We start from the raw sequence: 24,882 nt of genomic DNA on the forward strand, positions 1-24,882 counted from the left end.
CAAGACATAGAAAATACAGGTGTTGGCCAATGTAGCACTAAGCAGCTCCTTCCACCAGCACAAGGATTTATGCTTAGGTGACATAACTTACCCCACCTTCTCCCCCTGTGTGCCCCCTAAATCTATTATGGGGTTCTCTGAACCTCCTGGGCAGATTGGGGGAAGTTACAGATTTGCAGGAGGGAAAACATTCTATTGCACTAGCATAAATCCATATGCTAGTGGAATAAGTACTGGCGCCCCTTGAGTTGTGTCCATTGCGAAACCTGCTGATATCAATTGCCAATGGATTCCTGGAAAACTGAAGCTGCTTGTTTCCTCTAGGTCAACTGCTCCCTTTAAAAGAAACCAAGTATGAGGAACATGTGGTCAAAGGGGTGCGCGATCGCTCAGTGCTGCTGCCATGCGGCGATGCAGCTTCACCCATGGTTGTCTTCTGGAGTTTCACCAAGCTGGGCTCGGATATCCCCAGAGCTGTGGCAATCAGCAATGGCGTAGAGTCCAAAGTGGAGAGGGGCTCTGGTGTTCTGGGGAATGTGACGTTGGATAACAGCACCCTGGAGATCGAGAACCTGAAAACGGCAGCGGAAGGGCGCTTCCTGTGCCAGGCAATGTATGGCGAAGAAGATGAGATCAAAGTCGTTTATTTCTATATTGAGCTCATCGTTTTGGGTAAGTAGCTTTGCGCGCCTGAAATGCGGAAGGATTGTTCCTTGAGAGCCTCTGCGCTTCTCTGAAAATGCTGCTGAACTATACAACTCCTTGGCCAATGATCATGTTGGCTGAGGCCTCATTAATGTCATCTCCTCTTCATTTAGGGAAGGTGAGATTTAGAGCAGAGAAGCAGCAGTGGGGAGGGATGTTTTAACTCTTCGATCTCTTGTCACTTCTCAACACCAAATTGTGTAGCCCCAAAATTCCCCCTCTCGGGGTTCCACGTGTGTTTATCTTGAAATGTGTTTGGGAACCTACAAGGGGGAAAGGAGCCAAGGAGAGGAATGTGGAAAACAGGGAGAAAGGAAAGGGTTTCAGAAAGGACGACTGGCCCAATCTGTTTTGAATTTGTGTCGCTTTCGAATGTGCCCGTGTTCATAAGACCTTTCCATCTTGTTTCTATGTTGACTTGCATTTTAAAATCGGCATGAAAATCCAGAGTGAATTTTGTTCTGCTGCAAAGTATTTTGTAGCCTAAGTGAATGCTTCCATTGATGTGTCCATGGAGAACCCAAGGCCAGAGAGATTGTGGGAATTTTTTTGGTTTGGGTCTACACCTTTTCCAGGTTAAGTGGGCCTCACTGAGGACCTTTGCAAAGGTTTTCCCCCCTCCCCATCCTGGAGCCAGGACAGTCTGGCAGAATGCAACAGCTGGACTCGGGTCAATGGGCAAAATTGAAAACAATATACAGATGTGCTTGGGAGGTTCCTGAGCAAACAGCAGCCTGGCTCATCTTGATCAGAGCTGTCAAGGATCCTGTCTACTGAAAGCACCTTAGGAATGTCAGCCAGCACACTCTGGCCTCTTGAAATTTGTCCAGAGGTAAAAAACGGTTGCAGCCAAGTAATTGGATCTCCGCAAAAAGAGCTAACATTCCTGCCTCGGGTGTGCTGGTCAGAAGGCCTTTCTAAGAGGCACATTGGGGGAACGTGTATCCCAGGTTTCATGTGTGTCATCCAGACATCCGGTCCTCTTGTGTATGCAGAAGGATGCAGCTGGGCTTTCATGGTCCTGTATTTTGCTGCTGGTGGGGTTGGTTAAACTCAAGTTGTCAAATACTCTTCTTGTTGCTGGGGGATTATCTCTCAGAAGTATGTAGCTGCCATTCATTGCCAGCAGTTCAGTTGGAGTGGCTTGTGTTTGCTTTCCGACAGGGGATGATTTAATCCTTTTCTCATCTTAAGGCAGTCAGCCTTGTATTTCCCAGCACCAGCTGTAAATTAAGGGGAGGGAAACATACATTGCAATTTTCAGCTAAGAAAACGCATGTGAGGGTGATTGGGATCCCTTCTCTCAGTCTCTCATCCCAGGATAGTCACTATGATGGCTATATCCTCCCTTCAGGACCAGAGGCTAAGTTACAATATTCAAAGCTTTTCAGTTTAGAAAAAAGAGGCGAGCAAGGGAGGGGTCATTGTGCATGACAAAAGGGAATAGAGAAGTTCCTTCTCCCTTGTAATAGTAGAACCTGGGACAATCCAATGAATGGAAGTAGGTGAAAGTACTTCACAGGGTATAGTTACTTCTACAAGATGTGGCAACAGCCAAGAATGTACTGTAAATAGATTTTAAAGTGGGTGGGAGATAGACTGTTCTTGATGGGGTTACACTTCCTCTGAAGGAGAAGGTTTGTAGCTTGAGGGTCCTCCTGGATCCTTTGCTGTCGCTCGAGGCTCAAGTGGCCTCAGTGGCCCAGAATACCTTCCATCAGCTTCGGTTGGTGGCCCAGCTATGCCCCTATCTGGACAGGGATAGACTAACTATTGTTGTCTATGCTCTGGTAACCTCAAGGTTAGATTACTGCAATGCATTATATGTAGGGTATATGGTGGTATATAAATTCAATAAATACTACTACTGCTACTAATTTAGATCAATTCATGGATGATAAGTTTATCAGTGTCTAGTAGCTATGAAGGCTAATGACTCCATCCAAGATCAGAAGGAGCATGCCTTTAAATTACCAGTTGTTGGGAAACAATCATGAGAGATTATAATAATAACTGTTGTTGTTGTTGTTGTTGTTATTTACTTATACCCCACCCATCTGGCTGGGTTTCCCCAGCCACTCTGGGCGCCTTTCAACAAGAGATTAAAAATACATTAAAACATCAGTCATTAAAAACTTCCCTAAGCAAGGCTGCCTTCAGATGTCTTCTAAATGTCAGGTAGTTGTTTATTTCTTTGACATCTGATGGGAAGGAGTTCCACAGGGCAGGCGCCACTACCGAGAAGGCTCTCTGCCTGGTTCCCTGTAACCTCGTTTATCGCAGAGAGGGAACCACCAGAAGGTCCTCGGAGGTGGACCTCAGTGTCTGGGCAGAACGATGGGGGTGGAGATGCTCCTTCAGGTATACTGGGCTGAGGCCGTTTAGGGCTTTAAAGGTCAGCACCAACACTTTGAATTGTGCTTGGAAATGTACTGGGAGCCAAGGTAGGTCTTTCAAGACTGGTGTTATGTGGCTATTGCCCTTCTTTCTTGATTTCGGCCTTTGCAGAGGCATCTTGCTAGTCATTGTAGGAAAGACGAGGTTGGATTAGACAAGTTTTTGGTCCAACCCAGCAGGGTTCTTCTGCTCTTCTTATCCTGAAGTTTGCTCATCCTTGATCTACGTTCTGTTGCTGTCATAAGAACATAAGAAAAGTCTGCTGGATCAGGCCAATGACCCATCCAACCCAGGATCCTGTTCTCACAGTTCTCAACCAGGTCCCTATGGGAAGCTGCCAGGCAGGACGTGAGTGCAGGAGCAGTCTGCCCACCTGCGTTTCCAAACAACTGGCGTTCGGAGGCAGAGTGGAGGTAGAGCATAGTGCAAGGGCGTAGCTAAGCTCAAGTCTATGTTTGCTCTATTGCAGTTCCTGTTTCAAAGCCTTTCCTGCAGATGAACAATTCAACGCCCGTGGAAGGCATGCCTGTCGTGATGACATGCACAGTGAAGGAGGGGACGCCTCCTGTTACATATTCATGGCAGCGCTACACTAACCGGGATGGCACAGTATCCGTCACAGAAACAGTGGAGGGTCTATTGAACCTGACATCGTCTAACCGGACTCAGATGGGCTGGTATACCTGCACCACCCAAAATGAAGTCAATAGCCAAACCAGCGACAGGATGTACCTTGACGTTATCTGTAAGTAATCGGAGAAAGGAGCCAAATGTTCTGGTCTTTCCTCTTCATGTCTTTCCTCAGTGCTGGAAAGGTGCTAAAAAATACCGTATTTTTCGCCCCATAAGACGCACCTGATCATAAGATGCACCTAGCTTTTAGAGGAGGAAAACAAGAAAAAAAAATATTCTGAATGAAACAGTGGATGTATGATTTTTGTGGTTCATGCTGTGGCCACAGACATGATATGTGATTTGATGGTGAGTTTGGGGTAGCCCAATGCAAAAATCCTGGGAATCCATGTGGATCCATGCTTTGTAACCACGTTTTTGTGCCATTGCGGCCCCATGAAACCGTGGATGTGTGATTTTTTTTTTGGTGCAGGCTGTAGCCATGGACATGCTATGTGATCTGATGGTGAATTTGGGGTGACCCAATGCAAAAACCCTGAGGATCCATGTGCTTTTACCTGCCCGCTCCCAGGCAGCCTCCTTTATTGCTAGCGTCCCTTATCTCCCTCCTGATCGCTTGCCGATCAGCTGCTCAGCAGCTTTGGTTCAACACCCCCTTCCCTTATTTGCCTTAGTGTTTTTTCCTCAGCTGAAGCAGTTTTTTGCTCCTCCTTTTCTTCTAATTTCTCTCTTTATTGCTTGTTTTAGTATTCCTGTCTCCTCTCCTTGCAAGTTCACTGTCTTTATCTCCCCCTCTCCCCCGGCACCCTCCTTTACCCGCAGCCTTATTTCCCTCCCAATTGCTTGCCGATCAGCTGCTCAGCGGCTGCGTTTTAACACCCCCTTTTCTCTTTCTTAAAAAAAAAAAGCAGGATCTGTTTTTCGCCCCTGGGCAATTCGGCTCCAGGGACCACACATTCACTCCACAAGACGGACAGACATTTCCCCTTACTTTTTAGGAGGAAAAAAGTGCCTCTTGTGGAGCGAAAAATACAGTAAATCAACAGAGTCTTGCGACTTAAAGACACATTTATTATGGCATAAGCTTTCATTCACTTCATCGGATGCATGGAGGGCCTTTCCTGACATCCTTTTTATTGTGCATTCGTGATTGTTTGTGCTACTGATGCTACTGGGATGGTCACACACTTTCAATACGGTTTGCACCTGCAGAGGCTCTGGGGCAGTCACACAGCTTCATTTCCAATCAGTGCATAATCTGTAACATTCTGCTGAAACCCTGTAACTTTTTTTTATAATGCAAAATACCTGGTTTATTTTTGTCCCCCTACTTTGGTTGCACTGTAGCCCCTCTGGACAGCAATAATGTGGCAGCATCGGGGAAGCATCACAGAACAAACTTAAGCGGAATGAATCCATTGCTAATTCACTATTGTTGTGACATGTTGCAGAATACATGCACAATAAAAAAAACAACAGCAGCCTGGAGTGTCATCTTGAGTTTCTGGTCTATAGAAGAGATGGTTGGGGATTGTACACAGTGAGATCAGCGGAAAATGAAATGCAGACAGTGATAATTATGCCATTAATGGTGTAACCGATCTCAAAACGGACAGTCTTGGACAAAAGGACTTCAAAGGGAGACTGCAATGCAAAACCGTGCAATTCAAATTCATCAAGAGATTCAGCTATCCCAACAGAATGAGAGTGGTTTAATAACATTTGATACCTTGCAACAAGAAGAAAATTAATAGAAATGCTACCTTTTAAAGGAAAGCAAACAAAGAATCGAACAATTAAGTGCATGGAACAAGAGCGTCAGAATTACTTAAAGCGTTTCCCCTGCTGTCATATGGGTTAATTTATTAATTAAATGACAATTATGATGATTCCATTTATACTCATATTGAAGATAATTTTAATGCAGGGTGGTCTGGAACTAAGTTTACAGATGAGTGAATATTGGATTGTAAACTGTGTTTGTTTGTTTTCTCTCACTCTCTTATTCACTCTCAAGTTTCAGCTCTATAACCTGTGGATTGAATCAGGGCAAAGGTTGTGTGTATGTGTGTGTTTATCACAATATATCTATGAATTAGCTTACCAATGCCAGGATGTCTAGGTTGCATCTCCAACAACTGTTTTGGTAAAAGGTCATGTCTGTGCTTTCCTCATCTCATTTCTCTCTGAGTCAAATCTCTCAATGTTCTAATTTTAACTAGGTAGCAGCCTCAGACTCTCAGAATGGGTAGTATTGTGAAACTACTTACTGTATTTATTATGTATTGAATTTTATTGTTAGCTGCCTTGGACATTTTTTAGTGCAGATGAAGAGGACCTCTCCAAATCCCTGCTGTTCCGTGATCTAAAAATTGCTGTTTTCTCCATGAAGAAAAAACCTGTGAGGAAAAATGGGGAAATTTTGGGGGAAATTTTGATCAGGGAAAGAGAGAAGGGATACATCTAAATACATCTAAATCTCCCAAGACAGGGGTTGCCAACTTGGCAACGTGAAAGATCACGTCAAATATATCCTCAAAATATACACCCTGTAAGAGAAACTGCTTTCCCTGCTCAGCTCCTGTTTGCACTGGGTAGAAGCCCTGACAATGATACCAGTTTAACATTGCCACAAGTAAATACTGTAGATCTGGTCTGACTGTCATAAAGGTAAAGGTACCCCCTGACTGTTAGGTCCAGTTGCGGACAACTCTGGGATTGCGCACTCATCTCGCTCTATAGGCCGAGGGAGCCAGCGTTTGTCCACAGACAGCTTCCGGGTCATGTGGCCAGCATGACTAAGCTAAGCTTACCAGATTCTTTTCAATGAATCCGGGGACACTTTTCAACTTCAATGTATTTTGTGTGGGACTGATTTGTAAATCCGGGGACTGTCTCCAGGAAACGGGGATGTCTGGTAATCTTAGATTAAGCCACTTCCAGCAAACCAGAGCAGCATACGGAAACGCCATTTACCTTCCCGCTGGAGTGGTACCTATTTATCTACTTGTACTTTGACGTGCTTTCGAACTGCTAGGTTGGCAGGAGCTGGGAGAGAGCAACAGGAGCTCACCCTGTTGCGGGGATTCGAACCGCGAAACTTCTGATTGGCATGCCCTGGGCTCTGTGGTTTAGACCACAGCTCCACCCGCGTCCCTATCTGACTGTCATAATGATGGCTAAATATATTGGCTTCTAAAGTTCATCCCGAGCCCTTTCTCTGCAGCAGGTGCACCTCTAACTAACCTCATGGTCTCTTCCATAGATGGGCCTGATGAACCAGTGATCAGCGTGGAGCCGTTTGCTGTAAACCAACATGGCTTCTCAGCCAATGAGCAAGAAGAGGTGATCCTGACATGCCTGGCATTGTCTAATCCACCCAGCCACTATATTTGGTTCTACAATAGCTCCCAAGTCTACTCTGGTCAGAAGTATGTGATCACCAGGATCTCAAGGACCCAAACAGGAATCTATACTTGCCTTGCTCAGAACATGCATCTGAATACACGTACCCAGACCGCCATTATCTTAACAGTCTACTGTAAGTAATCCCTTCTTGTCTTGTTTGGGCATGAGGCTCTGGCATGTGCTGCTGCTCCTTCCTTCCCTCTGTCTTCTGGTTTTTATTTCCTTCTACCTTTCCAAATATTGCCATGGCTAAAGAGGAGACGGGGGGAGGGATTATTTGGCATGTAGAGCATCAGTAGGAAATGAAGACCATGGGTGCCTCTTCTAGAGATGTTTCCATCTTTTGATGAACCTCAACGACAGAGAAAGCAAAGCAGAATGTCACCTGTCACAGAACAAAGAACGCTGTCACTCATGACTTTCCTTTTTTAAAACAAAACAAATCAATGGACGGCAGAAGGGTGCTGATGTCTTACTCTTTAGCTACAGTATCTTATCTGGCTTCTTCTGCATATGAGCCAAGACAAACTTAATTTTGTTCTTTCTGGTCAGACGCTTCTAATTTGGCTTTGTTGTTGTTGTTGTTGCAAAAAAAGAATGAAAGAGAGCAAAGATTTATTTACATCTGCATTTATTTGGAAGTAACTAGTGGAGCGAATGGGGTTGACATTTTTTTAGGACTAAAAAGGGAGGATTGCTTTGTTTGATGTTCTTGTTATTATTTATGTAGCTAACAGCAGCAGTAAGTAGCCAAGGAGACTTTTTCAAGTGGGTTGAACGGGGTTCTTTGTTGTTTAATGTCTGATGCAACATTGGAAGAGGTGCTCGTTTACTCTGCAACCAGTGCACTCTCACTGCTGGTTTGGGAAGCCGTGTGCACACAACATTAACCACAATCTGTATCAAGCCGGTACCTATCTATCCTGTTGTTGTTTTTAAATGAAACACAGCATTTTGATGCATTTCCCACTAATCCAAAATAAGAAATGGAATGAGACAGTTGTGGTTTAAGCCAGTACAGTTGTACCTCACAAGTCGAATGCCTTGCGAGTCGAACGTTTTGGCTCCCGAGCGCCGCAAACCCAGAAGTGATTGTTCTGGTTTGCAAACGTTCTTTGGAACCCAAATGGCTTCTGCGGCTTCCGATTGGCTGCAGGAACTTCCTGCAGCCAATCAGATGCTGCACCTTGGTTTCTGAATGTTTTGGAAGTTGAATGGACTTCCGGAACGGATTCCATTCAGCTTCCGAGATACGCCTGTAATTTGGACATGGCCTTAGAATCCATCTAGGAATTCTTAAACCTTGGCCTTAAACCAGAGACCAAATTGCATGGTCTTGCATCCCCAGTAAGTTAATGTGGTGCCTCTTTACATGTGTAGCAGAAGCATTTTACCAATCGTCCTGTACTGTACCACCTAGAACTGTAGGGGGGTTTCTCCCTCTCTCTTTTCACACAGAAAACAACCCTGTCTGAGTTCATGGCTGACCTACAGGCAATATGTTGTTTTCATGTGGGAACCAGACAGGAGATCCCCCCCCAGCTGCATTCTCAAATGATGGGCAGTCTATGAAAGATGAGTCATGCAATTCTGCTGCACAGGTGCGTTGGCTTTTAAGGAGTACATTGGAACCAGCACTTATTTGTTGTAAGCTTGTGGACATTATTTTTTAAACACACACACACACACACACGAGGGAAAGAGGGAGAGAGAGAAGAGTGATAGAAATGAAGCCACAACAAGTGCATCCTGCAACAAAACATTGCAGCGTAATGTGCTTCTGTTCAATCCATGCCATCTCCAGGATTCTCTCTTCCACCCTACCCCACTATGGGTTTCCAACCCTATCTTGCCACAGTCAGACACCATCTGCACAATAATACCGTATTTTTCACTCTATAAGATGCACCAGACCACAAGACGCACCTAGTTTTTGGAGGAGGGAAACAAGAAAAAAAAAATATTCTGAATCTCAGAAGCCAGAACAACAAGAGGGATCGCTGCACAGCGAAAGCAGCGATCCCTCTTGCTGTTCTGGCTTCTGGGATAGCTGCACAGCCTGCATTCACTCCATAAGACGCACACACATTTCCCCTTACTTCTTAGGAGGGAAAAAGTGAGTCTTATAGAGCAAAAAATATGGTACATTTACAGCAGTGTCATACCACTTTTTAATATTAATTTTTAGTTGGTTTTTCCAATTAATGTTTACATTCAAACTCACATCTAAATCAAAAGAAATACAAGATTCATTTGAATCTATAGACTTCCCTCCACCCTTCCGTGGGTTCCACATTTATCCTTTGCTACTGCATTTTTTGAAGTCATCCAGTTGATTAATTATCCATTATGTCCAAAGTCTTTGTTACATTACAAGTGTCATTTGAGTCCTGCTAAAGAGTTCAGTTGTTTACACAGTGTTCTTCCAAGTACAATATAAATTTCCCCCATTATTTATTAAAATTTTGCTCTTTCTGATTTTCGTGGTCATTTTTGCCATCTCAGCGTAGTCCATCCATTTAGCCTGCCATTCCTCAGAGCATCATATCGCCTTAAACAGCCGTGACTTCCCGCCAAGATTCCTGGGGACTGTGGTTTGTTAAGAGTGCTGAGAGCTGCTAAGAGACCCCTATTCTCCTCACAGAGCTACAATTGTCAGAGTGGTATAACAATCAATCCCTCTTCCCAAGGATCTCTAGGAACTGTAATGCCACAAGCCCAGCCACTGGGGGGGGGGGAAGCCTGTGGAGATGTCAAAGGGAATCACCTTCACAGGTGCACTTGAGATGCCAAAGGGAATTGCCTACAATATGCATTTGACACACTCCAACATTCTGCTGATCCAAATGGGGACGCTTGTTTGTTTTTTGGCCTCAAGCTCTCTGACTTGCACAAGAGTGTGAGACCAAAAAAAGAGCATCTTTTGGTCTAGTGCCCTGGCGTGAACCAGCTGACTTGCTCCAGAGTGCCAAACCGAAGAACAGGACATTCCAGCATCCCACTAGAAGCCAGGATGGCTTCTGTAATTCAGGGATGTCCCGCTTATATTGGGACGGTTGAGCAGGATGGCTGTAAGTTGAATGGCAGTTCTCGCCTCTCACCATCCATTGAGCCAACAGGGATGTGCTGGGTGCCTGGAACTCCTCGTTGCTGTTGATACCATGTTTGCCCCCTACGCACAGATCTGCCCAAGGGGAAGCTCAGCTGCACTCCGCTGCCAGCCACCAATTTCCAAGACCTTGCCCTGCGCTGTTCGTGGCAGGGAGGGTTCCCCCCGGTGCGGCTGCGGTGGGTGAAATCCCGGTGGAGAGGAAACAGCACAGCGACCTACTCCAACGCCACCCAAATCCATCACGGCAAAGATGTTCGCAACGGGACCGTTTACACTTGCCTGGCTTCTCACCCAGCACTCAGAGACGAGACCATCTGCAGAACCACTGTGTGTGAGTAGTGACCCTCCTTCTTCACCCAGTAAAACCTTTGTCTATTATTATTATTATTATTATTATTATTATTATTATTATTATTATTATTATTATACCCCGCCCACCTGGCTGGGTTTCCCCAGCCATTCTGGGCGGCTTACAGCACATATAAAAACATAATAAAAACATCAAGCATTAAATACCTCCTGATACAGGGCTGCCTTCAGATGTCTTCTAAAAGTTGGGTAATCTTGAGGCTGAGGCTCATACGCAGCCCCGCCTTGCACTGAAGGGCTGTGATTGGATCATGGGGAGATATCAGTTTGTATAGAGAGTTCTCTACGTGCAGCGTGATTGGCGTTTAAACTTCCCCATGCCATTTTGGTCTGGGTTAACAGCAAATCACTCTGGGCAATGAGTGAGCCCCATCCTAATTTAAGGGCCCTTAGTACATGAGGCTCTTTGGCTTTGGTTTTTGTTCTTAAGTCCCCAGCTCTCATTGTTCCAGTGAAAAACTTGGGAACATGTGGCATGTAGTTTACACCAGGCATTTCAAGCACATTTGAAACACGTTTCCAAGGAAAATTCAAAGTGTTGGTGCTGACCTTTAAAGCCCTAAATGGCCTTGGCCCAGTATAGCTGGAGGAGAGTCTCCACCCCCATCGTCCAGCCTGGAGACTGAGGTTCAGCTCTGAGGGCCTTCTGGCGGTTCCCTCACTGGGAGAAGTGGGTTTACAGGGAACCAAGCGGAGGGCCTTCTCGGTAGTGGCACCCACCCTGTGGAACGCCATCCCATAAGATGCCAAGGAAATAAACAACTATCTGATGTTGTGGGTGGTGCTGTGGTTAAACCACAGAGCCTAGGGCTTGCAGATCAAAAGGTTGGTGGTTCGAATCCCCACGATGGGCTGGGCTCCCGGTGCTCGGTCCCTGCTCCTGCCAACCTAGCAGTTCGAAAACACATCAAAGTGCAAGTAGATAAATAGGTACCACTCCAGCAGAAAGGTAAACGGCGTTTCCGTGTGTTGCTCTGGTTTGCCAGAAGTGGCTTAGACATGCTGGCCACATGACCCCAAAGTTGTACGCTGGCTCCCTCGGCCAGTAAAGCGAGATGAGCGCCACAACCCCAGAGTCATCCGCGACTGGACGTAACGCTCAGGGGTCCCTTTACCTTTTAACAATGATTGAGTTTACTTATTATAAAAAAATATGTGCATCAACCAACCTAACAAGTTTGTGGAAAGATGGGTATTTTTGTAATATTTAGAATAACAAAGTTAATGAGAGCATTCAAACTTACGCTGCTTCCAACTTTTCAAATAATGCTATTAGAATTCATATACAGAAGTATTTATTTATTGAATATGATCTGATAGAATCCCTGAATTTGCTGTTTAAAAGCTTTAATTTCAATAAATAAATATATATATATATTAAAAAAACATATTCTTGCACGCATCACAAGAGCTGTGGAAGTGCATTGTTCGATCATTAAATGTGTTCTGATCAGTGCACTAAGTCTGCACATATTGCAATTTAGGTCAGTTTGCCCTGAAACGGGAGGGCCAGATGGAATTCTCCAGCAGAATTCTGAAGGCAGTGAGCCTTGGTGAGTTGTTAAGGCTAGAAATCTGCCTCTGAATTGTCCTGTTTGTGCCACAGGGGTCCCTGGTGGGAACCCGACCTGCAGCGCCGTAGCAACGAAGCAGAACGAATTCCTCATGCTGACCTGCGACTGGGCAGGCGGAGAACCCCGGGTGACTCTGTGGTGGAGAGACTGGAAGGAGCATGTGCTCGGAGGACTGAAACAATCCCACAACATCTTTGTCATGAAATCAAACGCCACCCTGGGGGGGAAGGAATTCACCTGCGTGGCAGCCCACCCACTTCTCACAAGAGCTACTGAGTGCCGGGTCCGTTTGGGTAAGCAGATGAGAACAGTACCTTTGGGATGGGGCCATAGCTCAGGGGCATAGTACACATGAAACTTGAAAAACTAGAATATCGTGGAAAAGTTCATTTATTTCAGTAATTCAACTTAAAAGGTGAAACTAATATATGTTATATACTCATGACATGCAAAGCGAGATATGTCAAGCCTTTATTTGTTATAATTGTGATGATCATGGCATACAGCTGATGAAAACCCCAAATTGTTAATCTCAGAAAATTAGAATATTAAATGAAATCAGGAAAACAAGGACTGCAAATAGAGCAATATTGGGCCTCTGAGAAGTAGAAGCATACACATGTACTCAGTACTTGGTTTGGGCCCCTTTTGCATCAATTACTGCCTCAATGCGGCGTGCAATGGATGCTATCAGCCTGTGGCACTGCTGAGGTGTTATGGAAGACCAGGAAGCTTCAATAGCAGCCTTCAGCTCTTCTGCATTCCTTGGTCTCATGTCTCTCTTCTGTCTCTTGGCAATGCCCCATAGATTCTCTATGGGGTTCAGTTCAGGCAAGTTTGCCGGCCAATCAAGCACAGTAATCCCATAATTTGGGGTTTTCATCAGCTGTACGCCATGAATAGGAGAGAAATTATGTCCACCTGTGTGACTGTGAACATTGCAAGTGACAGTGCTTGGGGACTGCCTCAGGTATACTTCCTGGTGTGACTCCACCTGCTAGAATGGGCCCTTATTTTTGGACTCTCTTCCATTGAGCAACAGGCAGAAAATCAACAAATTAACCAGGAGACTCAGAGACCAGGATGAGAAGTTTAAGTAAGACTGGGAAAAATTTACAACCTATTTAAGAGAACACTGTAAACAATTAAAAACTTTGGCAGGATTAGAGTAATACTTGTGATATAAAAAATACAAAGGAAAAGGTTAGTAATACAACTAACAAATTAGAAAAAAATGGATAAGCTGAATGAAAAAATGATTGATAATGAAAACTGGAGAAGGGTGGTGAGAAGTCAAAGGATTTGGAGAATCCTATATGTGAAGGTGAATGCTATGTTTTAATTGAAACTTGTTGTGTAAAACTCAATAAAAAATATTTATATAAAAAAAGAAAATCAGCAAGTGCAGTTCATTCTGCTGCAGCATTGATAAACATGCTATGGCCCTCCAGATGTTTCTAGACTACAGCTCCAATCATCCCTGACTACTGGCCAACAGATGGAAAGTCACTGGTTCCTCAGCACCTTCAAGATGGCAAAAGCTTCCCCTATCAAATTCCTGTCTGGCACACAAAGGGGGCGAAGGGGCACCTTTATTGCCGACTTTTCTCAGGCTCTTCCTTCCTTCTTTTCTTCTTCTTCTTCTTCACAGAACCTCCTAAGCTTGTGGTAGACAGATCCAAAGTGTCGCTGTTTGAAGGCAATGAGGTCGAGCTGGCCTGTTTGCTCGAAGGCGCCTACCTGGGATCAGAAGTCTTTTGGTACAACAACAAGAATCAGGTCGTCAGAACGGATGCTAGGAAATACCGGCTGCAGCAGGAGAATGCCTGGCTTAACTTGACCCTCCGGGACACAGAGTGGATGAAAGACAGCGGTACCTATCGCTGTGCTGCCATGAATGCTGTCGGAAACACCTCTGCCAGCATCAACCTGCTGGTTAAAAGTAAGCAGATGCGTGAAGGTAAAGTGAAAATGCTAAGGCTGCAATCCAAACCCAAGATCTGCTGGGATGTGTGGAGTTTGGAATACGCTGATCTGCGGCTGAGCCAGTTGAGCCTGGACTCAGCCAGGGTAGCACCAGTTGAAGTCCCTCATCCCAGCTCAGATGTGTTGACATAAGTCATCCATCCTGGCTCAACCAGGGCTCAGCTGGGGTAAGTTCTGAAAAAGGGGTGTTCCAGGGGAGCGTCAGGAGTAGGGTGGGGCTGGGGGAGACTTGCCCCTATTCCAAACTCCATTCTTGCTTTTTAAAAAAATCATTTTTACTGATTTTCCAATAAAAACAGCCAATCAGCATATCCGAATCATAATCCAATTAAAAATAATAAACTAAAATTAAAAAATGACCAATTATAGTCCAAATTGCAAATATTAATTTTTCCAGGCTCCCCATAGTCTGGACCTCTGAAGCATATCTCCAAATCTTCTATTCCAAACTCCATTCATATGTCACATGACTGAGTAACCCAGCAGAATTGATGCTGGGGAAAAGTGTGGTGTAAGTTTAACTCTGTTTTAAAAGCTTGGTTCCCTCTGCCAGGTTTTAGCCAGCTTGAAATAGGGGTAAATTTCACAGCCATAATTTCTCCCACTATAAATTACGCTGGCTTCCTATCGTTTGGATTGCTCTGCTTGATGCTCTAAAGCTGGGTACTGTAGATTCAATGCATGGAGATGAGGGGATGAGATCTCATTGTGAGTCCCACAACACATTGACTGCTTTTGATTGTGTTGATGCAACAGCACAGCGAATAACTCATTTGTAGACAAAGTGTTTATCCATGGCTATATGCAACCTCCAGATCCAGGGGACAGCATCGTGTCTCCAAGTGAAAGTTTCTGTAGAGCAACAACAGGAGCTGTGGTGGTGGGGCTATTGATGTTGTGTCCTGTTTGTAAACTTCCCAAGAAGATTCTTATGCATGCTGTCATAAACTCCTTGGCGTAAAGGCAGGATGTATCTGCTGTGCATTTTGGAAAACTATGTATCTGGTGGGACGTGGGTGGCGCTGTGGTCTAAACCACTGAGCCTAGGGCTTGCTGATCGGAAGGTCAGCAGTTCGAATCTCTGCGACGGGGTGAGCTCCCATTGCTCAGTCCCAGCTCCTGCCAACCTAGCAGTTCGAAAGCATGTCAAAATGCAAGTAGACAAATAGGTACTGCTCTGGCAGGAAGGTAAACTGTGTTTCCGTGTGTTGCTCTGGTTTTGCCAGAAGCGGCTTAGTCATGCTGGCCACATGACCCAGAAAAACTGTCTGTCAACAAACGTCAGCTCCTTTGGTCAGTAAAGCGAGATGAGCACCGCAACCCCAGAGTTGTTCACGACTGGACTTAACTGTCAGGGGTGCTTTACCTTTACCTTTAATGTACCTGGTAAACAAATTTTGCATTATAGTTTTTGAAATCAAGGAGTAGGTTTGTCTCTGTTTAGATACAGCTGGACACCATTTTGAATCAAGATGGTGGACTGAAACGTTCCAAACTGCATACATTTGGACACCTCTTAAGATATTGTAACCAAATTTTCCGTTATGGTTCCTGAGATCAAGGAGCAGGTTTTCTTTCTCTTTTAAAATTATTTTTTAATTAGTTTTTAATTACAAGAATCCAAAATAAGCCTCATTATATCTATTTCAAATCACAATACCAAATCAAATATCAATTAATCAAGTTTCCAATTGTATAATTTTGGTGGTTGCCCACATGCTAGAATCACAGATTTGGTAATTTATTTTAATTCTGCTTCCAAAGTCTAATTTAATCCAGTTACATTCCAATCAAAATAATAATCCATATTCAGCAGCTGCAATATTTAGAACTTCTATTCGTGTTAACACATTCAATAATCTGTTAATCTACAAGTGAAGATCTGTATCCTTTTTACTGCGTGTAGTAATTATTTGTCCATATTATTTGTTTTTATCTTTGCCAAATGTTGTGCTCTCAAGGAGCAGGTTTTCATCTGCGTTGGGGTACAGTGAAATACCATTTTGAACCAATATGGTGAACTGAACCTTTCCAAACTGCACTGAATTTTTGATTTCTTGGAATTCCCAAGCAATGGCAGGTATGAGGTTTGACAAGACTCACTGATGGACTGAATACGTTTTTCCTCCTTTGCAGAGTACCCCTCCCCGCCCAATGTAACAATCAGCAAGCTGATGTACACTCGCCACCGCACAGAGGTGGAACTGGAGTGGCAGACCCAGGGCTCGGGGAACTTGACCAGCTTTGTGGTCCAGATGAGGGAAGCAAAGAAGGCTCCCAAAAACCAGCTGGCCAGCAGCTGGGAAACAGTAGTCAGCGATATTGACCCTGACACCCGCGACCAGAGGCTGGGTGGGCTGGATCCTGCAATTGTGTATGCCTTCCGCATCTTGGCTGTCAACCACCGGACGACTGGGCACCCCTCTGAAGTAAAGACACCAGGTGACGTGGGTAGCTAGGGTGACAGCATTCCTCTGCAGACTGTGACAGAAGTTAACTTGGGAGCTGTGATGGCCCCCTTCCTAAGGGCCACATGGTAGATTCATGTGAGCTGGGGGAAGAGCTGGGCATCTGAATGCGGGGGGCAAGCCTAGCCCTTTCTCCCAAGAAGCAATCAATACTTTTCGGAAATGTAAAAAATAATATGATCGGTTGGTGGTTTGTTTTAATGGGACTGTTGCAATAAATAAACACAGCTGTTTATTAGATTCGAAGGCTGTTGGGTTTCAGCTCTTGCCTGGGAAGACCCAGATGCTACACCTGCTAGGGATATACTCAGACTTTGATTTGCACAGTCTGCTATATCCATATAGTCTTCTGAGTGTGAAATATACTCAGAGTCGCAAAGTGATTTCATGCTCTTTATTCAGCTCATAGTGGTGAGGAGGAATGAATGAAAGTCCCCTCAAAGTATCTGCTTTATATACATTATTTACACAATGGGCTGCACATGATTGGCTAATTCCGGAATTCTACTGTAAGCCAATCAGTTTGTGGATTCACTTCTATCTGGAGCATGATTGGGTGGTTCCTGCCAACCAATCATACTGCTGCATTGTTCTAGGACCAATCAGACTGCTGCATTCTGAATCCTATTGTTCTAGGACCAATCAGACTGCTGCATTTTGGATCCTATTGTTCTAGGACCAATCAGACTGCTGCTGTTTGGATCCTATTCAACTCAGTACATAACGGAGTGATTCAGAATTTAGTTTAATATTTTGTATTGACAATTCGTAGACTGCTCAGTCACCATTGATCTCCAAGTGATGTAGCTGCAGTTACTTCTCACACTGATATGAACAGGTTAGGAAGAGGCTTCCCATCCATGCCTTTAAAAACCCAAATGCCAATCCATTTGGTGCAAAGTTCTAATAGTTGGTTAAAGGGACTCTGCAGAAAATCTATCTTTCTCTAGACCAGGGGTGGGTTGTTGGAGTAGCATGGACAATGGTCAGACATTACAAGAACACAAGAAGATCCTGCTGAATCAGGCCAATGGCCCATCTAGTACAGCATTCTGGCCTCATAGTAGCACAGATGCTCATGGAAAACCTGCAAGTAGGATTGAAACACAAGAGCACTCTCCCTTCCTGTGGTCTTCAGCAACTGGTTTTCAGAAGCATTACTGCCTTCAACTATGGAGCCAGAGTACAGTCATTGTGGCTAGTAGCCTTTGATAGCGCTCTCCTCCATGAATTTTTCTTCCATCCTCTTTTAGAGTCAGACAACATCTGGAAAGCCACAGGTTCCTCACCCTTGCTCTAGACTGAAGGAACTTTCCTCCATCTGTTCAGAGCTTGGCTGTGCAACAGTGTGAATTGGCTGCTCCTTGTGTCAGTTGTGAGCCATTTCCCTAACAGAGCAGATTTCAAGATGTAAATAGGGAGTGTGTGTTGGGAGAGAGCATAAAAAAAACTGAACAAACATTAAAAGTGGATAATTTTTTCGAGTGTTTTCTTTTTTGAGGGGGAAGCAAATGCCCCCTTCTCAAACTGTGGGGAGCATTTCAAAGCTGGAGGTGGTACATGCGCCAGTTGAGGGCTGCAAAATCTGAATCCACTTTGCTTGGAAGATAGGTGTGTGTGCAGTTTACACGAAACCCTGTGGCAGTTTATCTAATAATTCATTCTCTGCGTCTGTCTGGTGGAGGTGGTGGGTTAAATCACAAATGCAACATGATGGAGCAGAACAGCCACAGGGAGAGGATGGCAGTGGGGAAATCTCATTGTGGGGAGAGTAGATGTGTTGCATAGGCTGCCCTGTGAGTTGAGACCCCATAGCTCTGGGACAGAGCAGGTGCTTTGCATGCAGAATGTCCCAGGTGGTAGGATCAGGTAGTGGCAGATGGTAAGGAGGACCTACCTGAGGCACCCTGAAGAGTTGTTGCCAGTCATAGCAGACACAATCCTGGGTTAGCTGGGAGCCAAAGCCAGGTTGGATGAGAAACAGGTTAGAGGGGGAAGTGCTTCTTGAGTCTGGAATGTGATTGCAGTGACCAGAAAGAACCTGCTTCTTGCCATTGCTTCTCCCAATGCCTTTGCTCCCTCTCTGTGTGTGTTCAATTGTGCTGCTGTTGCTGATCTTCTTTTGCATCAGGGAGCAGCTCAGCTTCCTCTGCTTTTCCTGTCTTGCTGCACTGCATGAGGCTGGATTTAGATTTGCAAAACCAAATGGTGCAGGCTGTTGCATGCCACAGGGATCAGGCGGGGCAAATTATATCTGATGGGTGAGTTGGGGTTTTTTGGGTGGTTTTCTTTTTCTTTTTGGATGGAGTTGTCATTCCTGTGCCCCATCATCTCTTCTTAATTGCATGGTTTGGTTAATCCTTCCTGCCATGGATTATTTTCCTTCGTCTTCTTCTTCTGGAAAGTGTTCTCCGCCCTCCTATCTAACACATGCCCACCAGGCCCATTGGAAAGGAATTGCTTCTTCGCTTGCTAGCTTGGGGTTCCTACGATATAAACCCCTGCCTGACGTTTGAGTGGGTTTGACAGAGCTGGGCTTTCGCTACAAGATCTCACAAACATATGAAAAATGAGATCTCTTGACAAAGGAGGAAAGGCCCAGGTTATTTGATCAGAGATGGAAGATCAAGATAGCATCCAGTGGATCAGCCCTCAGCCACTCTGAATTCAGCCAAAAGTTCTGGATAAACAGGCTCTGTAATGTCCATAATATACCGTATTTTTCGCTCTATAAGACGCACCAGACCACAAGACACACCTAGTTTTTGGAGGAGGAAAACAAGAAAAAAAATATTCTGAATCCCAGAATCCAGTACAGCAAGAGGGATCGCTGCGCAGTGAAAGCAGCAATCCCTCTTGCTGTTCTGGCTTCTGGGATAGCTGCGCATCCTGCATTCGCTCCATAAGACGCACACACATTTCCCCTTACTTTTTAGGAGGGAAAAAGTGAGTCTTATAGAGCAAAAAATATGGTATACAGTGAGAGCACATTTAAAGCACATTACTTCCTTTAAAGAATCGTGGGGACTGTAGTATACCCCTCACAGAGCTACACTTCCAGCACCCATAACAAATTGCAGTTCCCAGGATTCTTCGGGAGAATTCACATTGCTTTAAATGGATGGGGCGGGTGTGACTTGTCACTGGGAACCTTTTGCAGAATTCTCTGTCGCACAGAGAGATTGTGTGTCGCTCTTCTCAACACTTGTTGCCCTCCAAGTGTTGGGACTCCCGTCAATCCCAACCACTATGGCCAATGGCCAGGAACGATCAGGACTGTAGTCAAATGGTAACATATGACGGGCACCAGGTTGGGAAAGCCTGATCTGAGCACTGAAAGCTCAGATGTACCGGTATGTGCAAAGGTGTCATTTTAAATGTTCAGCTGATCACACAGAGGCGGTTGGCAGAGCCCATTTTCCCCACCCATTATATGTATTCCCTGGATGCTCTATATTGCATAATAGGGCTTGTGATTGTGTGGTGCTGTAGAGGGAAGATACAGTTTGCTGTACCATACGGCAGCAGTGGCATAGCATGGGGGGTGCAGGGGGGGCCGGCTGCACTGGGCCCAACATCTGGGGGTTAGGGTTAGGGGGCGCAAATCCACGAGTTAGGGGGCGCAAATCCATGGGTTAGGGGGTGCAAATTACTTGCCTTGCCCCGGGTGCTGACAACCCACGCTACGCCACTGTACGGCAGACACACACACTGCAAAATTATGTCTGTCTCACACCAGTTTGTTAACTGTCAGTGGCTTCTCAACGTTCTCATGGGGTACTGTAGTTTCATCAGCTGCTCTGAGTTTCTTAGCTAGAAGCCTTTGGATCTCCCGTACGGAACAACAGTTTATAGGATTCCCTGTTCCCTTTGTGGGGGAGGATCCTTGTTCACAACCATTTCCAGGTCCTAAAGGTACAACTAGAGAACAGCTTCTCATGGTCCCAGTGCAGATTTTGACATGATCAACTGTTTATTGTAAAATCACCTTAGCTCATTTGCTCACATTTGTTATGGCAGATGGGGGAAAAGGGACACTTGGAGGGTCTGTACTGGAGACAGTATACAGCCGGCCACCATAACTCCTGGAGAATTGAAGAAACAGAACATATCTCTAGGACTGTGGTGCCCCAGAACCTATTTGTGGAACTTATATAGTTTATGATGCACGCAGCAATGTTTACAGGCTCTGTAAAAGGCCTTCTCTTTTGGGTTCCTTGTTGACCTGGGAGCCAAGTTCCACCTGCAGTCCAGTTATTCTGCCTTCTGCCCAATATTCACCGCACATCTTGGCTTAACTCTGCTGGTGCCAGGCGAAAATGGCTGCCTCTCCCCTCCATATGGGCAGCAGCTGTTGCAACAAGTCTGGGTGCAGGTCGGGGACAGCTTTAAGGAAGGTGCAAAACCAAAACGAAACACTCAAGAAAAACAAGCAAACTATTTTCTTGGGAAAATGGAGGAGATTGGAAACAGATGCGGCAGCCTGGAATGAGCAGGCTCCCTGGGAGGAGCCTGAGGAGAGTTTGTGTAAAGCCTCACTGAGGGCTTCCTTTAGCAGAGAAAGAATTCTCCAATAGCACAGTGCTGCCAAGGACCAACTGGCATGTTAATGTGGACAATCTGTGATTGGCTTTTATGACTCCCCCCCACAAAAAAGCTTAAAATCAGCGTCAGGAGAGTAATGGGTGAATCGGAGTGAGGCAGAGGTCTCCTGATGGTATCAGGGTCATAGCTGTCAATGTTTCCCTTTTTTAAAGGGAAATTCCCTTATTCAGAATAGGATTCCTTGCAAGAAAAGGGAAAAGTTGACAGCTATGATCAGGTGGTTGTCAGTCACCCAGCTTTCGATATTGTTTGTGCCTGCAAAATTTCAGGGTTGACAATACTGCTTCAGTTCCAGCCCACACAGTTCCGGGGACTTCTGCTGAAATCTGGTAACTGTTCATACCACAAATGCTCCCTTCTGCCCCATCCCACCCCCTGCTTTTGCTGTGCTATAGTGCAAGAGTGCCTCCCCAGACAGCAACAACGTGGTAATATTAGGGAAACATAACAGATCGACCAATGAAATGGAATGATGAGTGGATGCTCCTGTACGAATCCAGCAGCAATGCATTAGTCACATATTTAGCAGAATGGACGCGGGTGGCGCTGTGGGTAAAAGCCTCAGTGCCTAGGGCTTGCCGATCGAAAGGTCGGCGGTTCGAATCCCCGTGGCGGGGTGCGCTCCCGTCTTTCGGTCCCAGCGCCTGCCAACCTAGCAGTTCGAAAGCACCCTCGGGTGCAAGTAGATAAATAGGGACCGCTTTCTAGCGGGAAGGTAAACGGCGTTTCCATGTGCAGCTCTGGCTCGACAGAGCAGCGATGTCACGCTGGCCACGTGACCCGGAAGTGTCTTCGGACAGCGCTGGCCCCTGGCCTCTTGAGTGAGATGGGCGCACAACCCCAGAGTCTGGCAAGACTGGCCCGTACGGGCAGGGGTACCTTTACCTTTACCTTACCCGCCAAAGGAAACACCAGTCTGCAGGGGCCCTATGTGAAAGCCGAAATTGAAAAGATGCTCAGCAGAGGCAATATTTAGAACCTCGTTCCCACAGACTGGAATGCCGGAAGCCCCTGTGATGTGTGATGCTGAGATCTATTTTCTATAGCATGTTCTGGGGTCCTGATGATCCAGTCGTGGTATGACTCTGTGGCCTTCAACAGCAGTTTCCTCTCTCTTGCAGCCGACCCTCCATTTAACGCTTACCCTGCAGTGATTGGTGCCGCAGTGGCAGGAATGATAGTGGCAACAGTTACATCCCTCCTGGTGTTCCAGTACATCATTCGGAACCGGGAGAACAATCCAAGTGAGTGTCTGACTGCTGGGCGATTGCCCTCCCTGCTGCTGCTAACTCAAGGGGTTCCACAAAGACCTTCCAAGATTGGGGTGTTATTCAAAGCTTCTCTTCAAAGGCAAAGAATAAAGGGCCTTGAGTCATGGGAAGGGAGATGGGGAAACCACAGGCCCTGTGGCTAAATGTGGTCCTGAGGCATCTCTATTTCATCCTCGGGATTCTCACTAGACTCCCCCCTCTTCTCCAGGATACACCTCTTGGTGTAGGGATTATCTTGGTACACATTAGAATCATAGAGATTGAAGGAACCCAACCCCCTGCAATGGACAGTCTCCCATCCAATCTGAAACCATGCCGGACCCTGCTTAGCTTTGCAAATGTGCTCACAATTTTATTCCTGCACCACTAGGAGGGCATATGCTCAGCCTCTCCCCTTGCCCCCATTTCTTTATGATGCACTTACATTTTATCTGTTTTGTGCCACAAAACATTTTATCTGTTTTGTGTTTCGACTCTGTAAGCTGCACTGAAATTGTTGGAAGCTGCTGCAGGTCAGTGTTGACAAGACAAGAGATAGATGGCCTGACTCGGCGCAAGGCAGTTTCCTAAGTTCCTCCTCTTGCTCAGCAAGTGCAGCTGAAGTCTGATGTGGAGCGAAGCAGGAAGACAAAGAAGTCAAAATAGCACAGCCATCCAGGGGCACAATCAGTGGGGCCTTGCCTAGATAACATGGCGATGCATTGTGGTGTGTACTGAACTGAAACAGGGTGGAATAGATGAGGCAGAGAAAGAAAGAGAGGCAGAGAGAGAAAGGCAGAAAGAACTGCCAGTGGAATATCCACCATGATACCTACAGCCCCCAGGTTAATGACCAGGGGGGCTCTCTTCCCATTTGGATGCAACAAAGGTATAATGCCAAAGTAGGTCAAGTGTAGTGTTTCCTATAGCCATGCAAAGTCATGAGTCCGTCGTGCTTTTGCTCCAAGAAAGTGGCTCGTTGCTGCAGGACATATTTATTTCTTAGACTGGAGAAACCTGGTGGCTCTCCAGATCTTGCTGGAGTCTGACTCCCATCAGCCTCTACCAGTGTAGCCAATAGTGTAGCCCTGGGGAGGGCACTTCACTGCTGCTAATGCAGCCATTGGACTTCACCCCCGGAGGCACACTCCATTGGCTCTCGAGACAGATGCCAGCCAATGGCACTGTAGCTCAGCAACACCTGTTCTCCAACAGGTTTTCCACCCATGCTACAAATATGTCTTGCGAGGCTGAGCCTAATCTCTGAAGCTCCCTTTCCCCGGGTTTTGAGGATGGGGTTTAATTTTGCCACTGTTCCTGCAACATAGTTCTAAAGATGTGGTCTCTTTGCTTTATTATGTTACAGGGTTACATGACCTGCTCTTCAGAATGTAAGTGGTTTCCTCTATTCTTTGCCTCTTATGTCCTCTGTCACTCATCGATCCCTGCTCTCTTTCTTGTTGACTTATGTTAGGGATAGCCAATATGGTCCAGCCTTACAGATGTTGGACTATAACTCCCATCATTTTTAATCATTGCCTATGCTGGCTGGGGCTGATGGGCATGGAGAACAACGTATGAAGAGCAACCCGTTGACTGCAAGTGGTCTGCATTCACAGCTCAAACAGCTAGACCCCATGGAACACTTTATGCCAAAATAAATGTGCTTCCCAGAATTTTCCTTTGCTAATTTTGATGTCAGAGCTTGTCAGGGTTGGGCTGTAGGCAGCTGTTGAGCAAGAATTGCAAGCCAAGAATCATAAATCAGGAATCACAAGACAGGAATCAGAGACAGCAAGGTCTGTTGTGGCCCTGTCAATGTTCCAGTCTGAACAATTGGAAGGACTGTGAGGGTCTTTGCATCTCTTCCTGCAGCAGGCCAATGGCAAGCTAGGTGCTTCAGGAGCCCTTGCTGCAACTATGGGGACCCTGAAATGCTCCAGATGTTGTTGGACTCCAACACTCATCAGCTCCATGCAGCATAGCCAATGGTCAAAGCTGATGGGAATCAGAGTTCAACAAAATTTGGAGGACCTCTGGTCCTCCACGCCATCTTACTGCCCAGAATATACTGTGACTTGCCACCTAAATGGCTCAGCAGATGGGAGGAATAATTAATTTCATGGCTTTGCAGAGTGTGTATATGTTAGTGTGTACACACACTTTCAGATAGCCTTTAAATATTTTGTCAATAGTGAATATCTACTGCCATTTGATTTCAATGTTTCATATATGACCTTGATCCTTATTTTTAATATTTGGTTGTTGCTATTTTGTGTACTGGCTGTCAAATTTAGCATTTATATATATATATGATTTTATTTATATTTTTCGTTTGTATACATTACAACAATTACTCAACCATAATTTTAACA

The 24,882-nt window shown here is 45.5% G+C and overlaps 1 protein-coding gene across 1 annotated transcript in view; it reads left to right on the plus strand.

Annotated features, from left to right (window-relative positions):
* The window catches only part of VSIG10L2 (V-set and immunoglobulin domain containing 10 like 2), a 67,706-nt gene that overhangs the window by 37,536 nt on the left and 5,288 nt on the right, over positions 1–24,882 (plus strand). Inside the window, exons 4-12 of the mRNA XM_081890895.1 lie at positions 325–672; positions 3,572–3,847; positions 7,001–7,276; positions 10,326–10,586; positions 12,231–12,491; positions 13,850–14,140; positions 16,321–16,626; positions 22,379–22,501; positions 23,874–23,898. Of these exons, the coding sequence (XP_081747021.1) occupies positions 325–672; positions 3,572–3,847; positions 7,001–7,276; positions 10,326–10,586; positions 12,231–12,491; positions 13,850–14,140; positions 16,321–16,626; positions 22,379–22,501; positions 23,874–23,898 (2,167 nt within the window). The remainder of the gene's footprint in view (positions 1–324; positions 673–3,571; positions 3,848–7,000; positions 7,277–10,325; positions 10,587–12,230; positions 12,492–13,849; positions 14,141–16,320; positions 16,627–22,378; positions 22,502–23,873; positions 23,899–24,882) is intronic.

This window comes from Podarcis melisellensis, assembly GCF_964234715.1.
Source record: "Podarcis melisellensis genome assembly, chromosome: 15".
Taxonomy (NCBI): Eukaryota; Metazoa; Chordata; class Lepidosauria; order Squamata; family Lacertidae; genus Podarcis; species Podarcis melisellensis.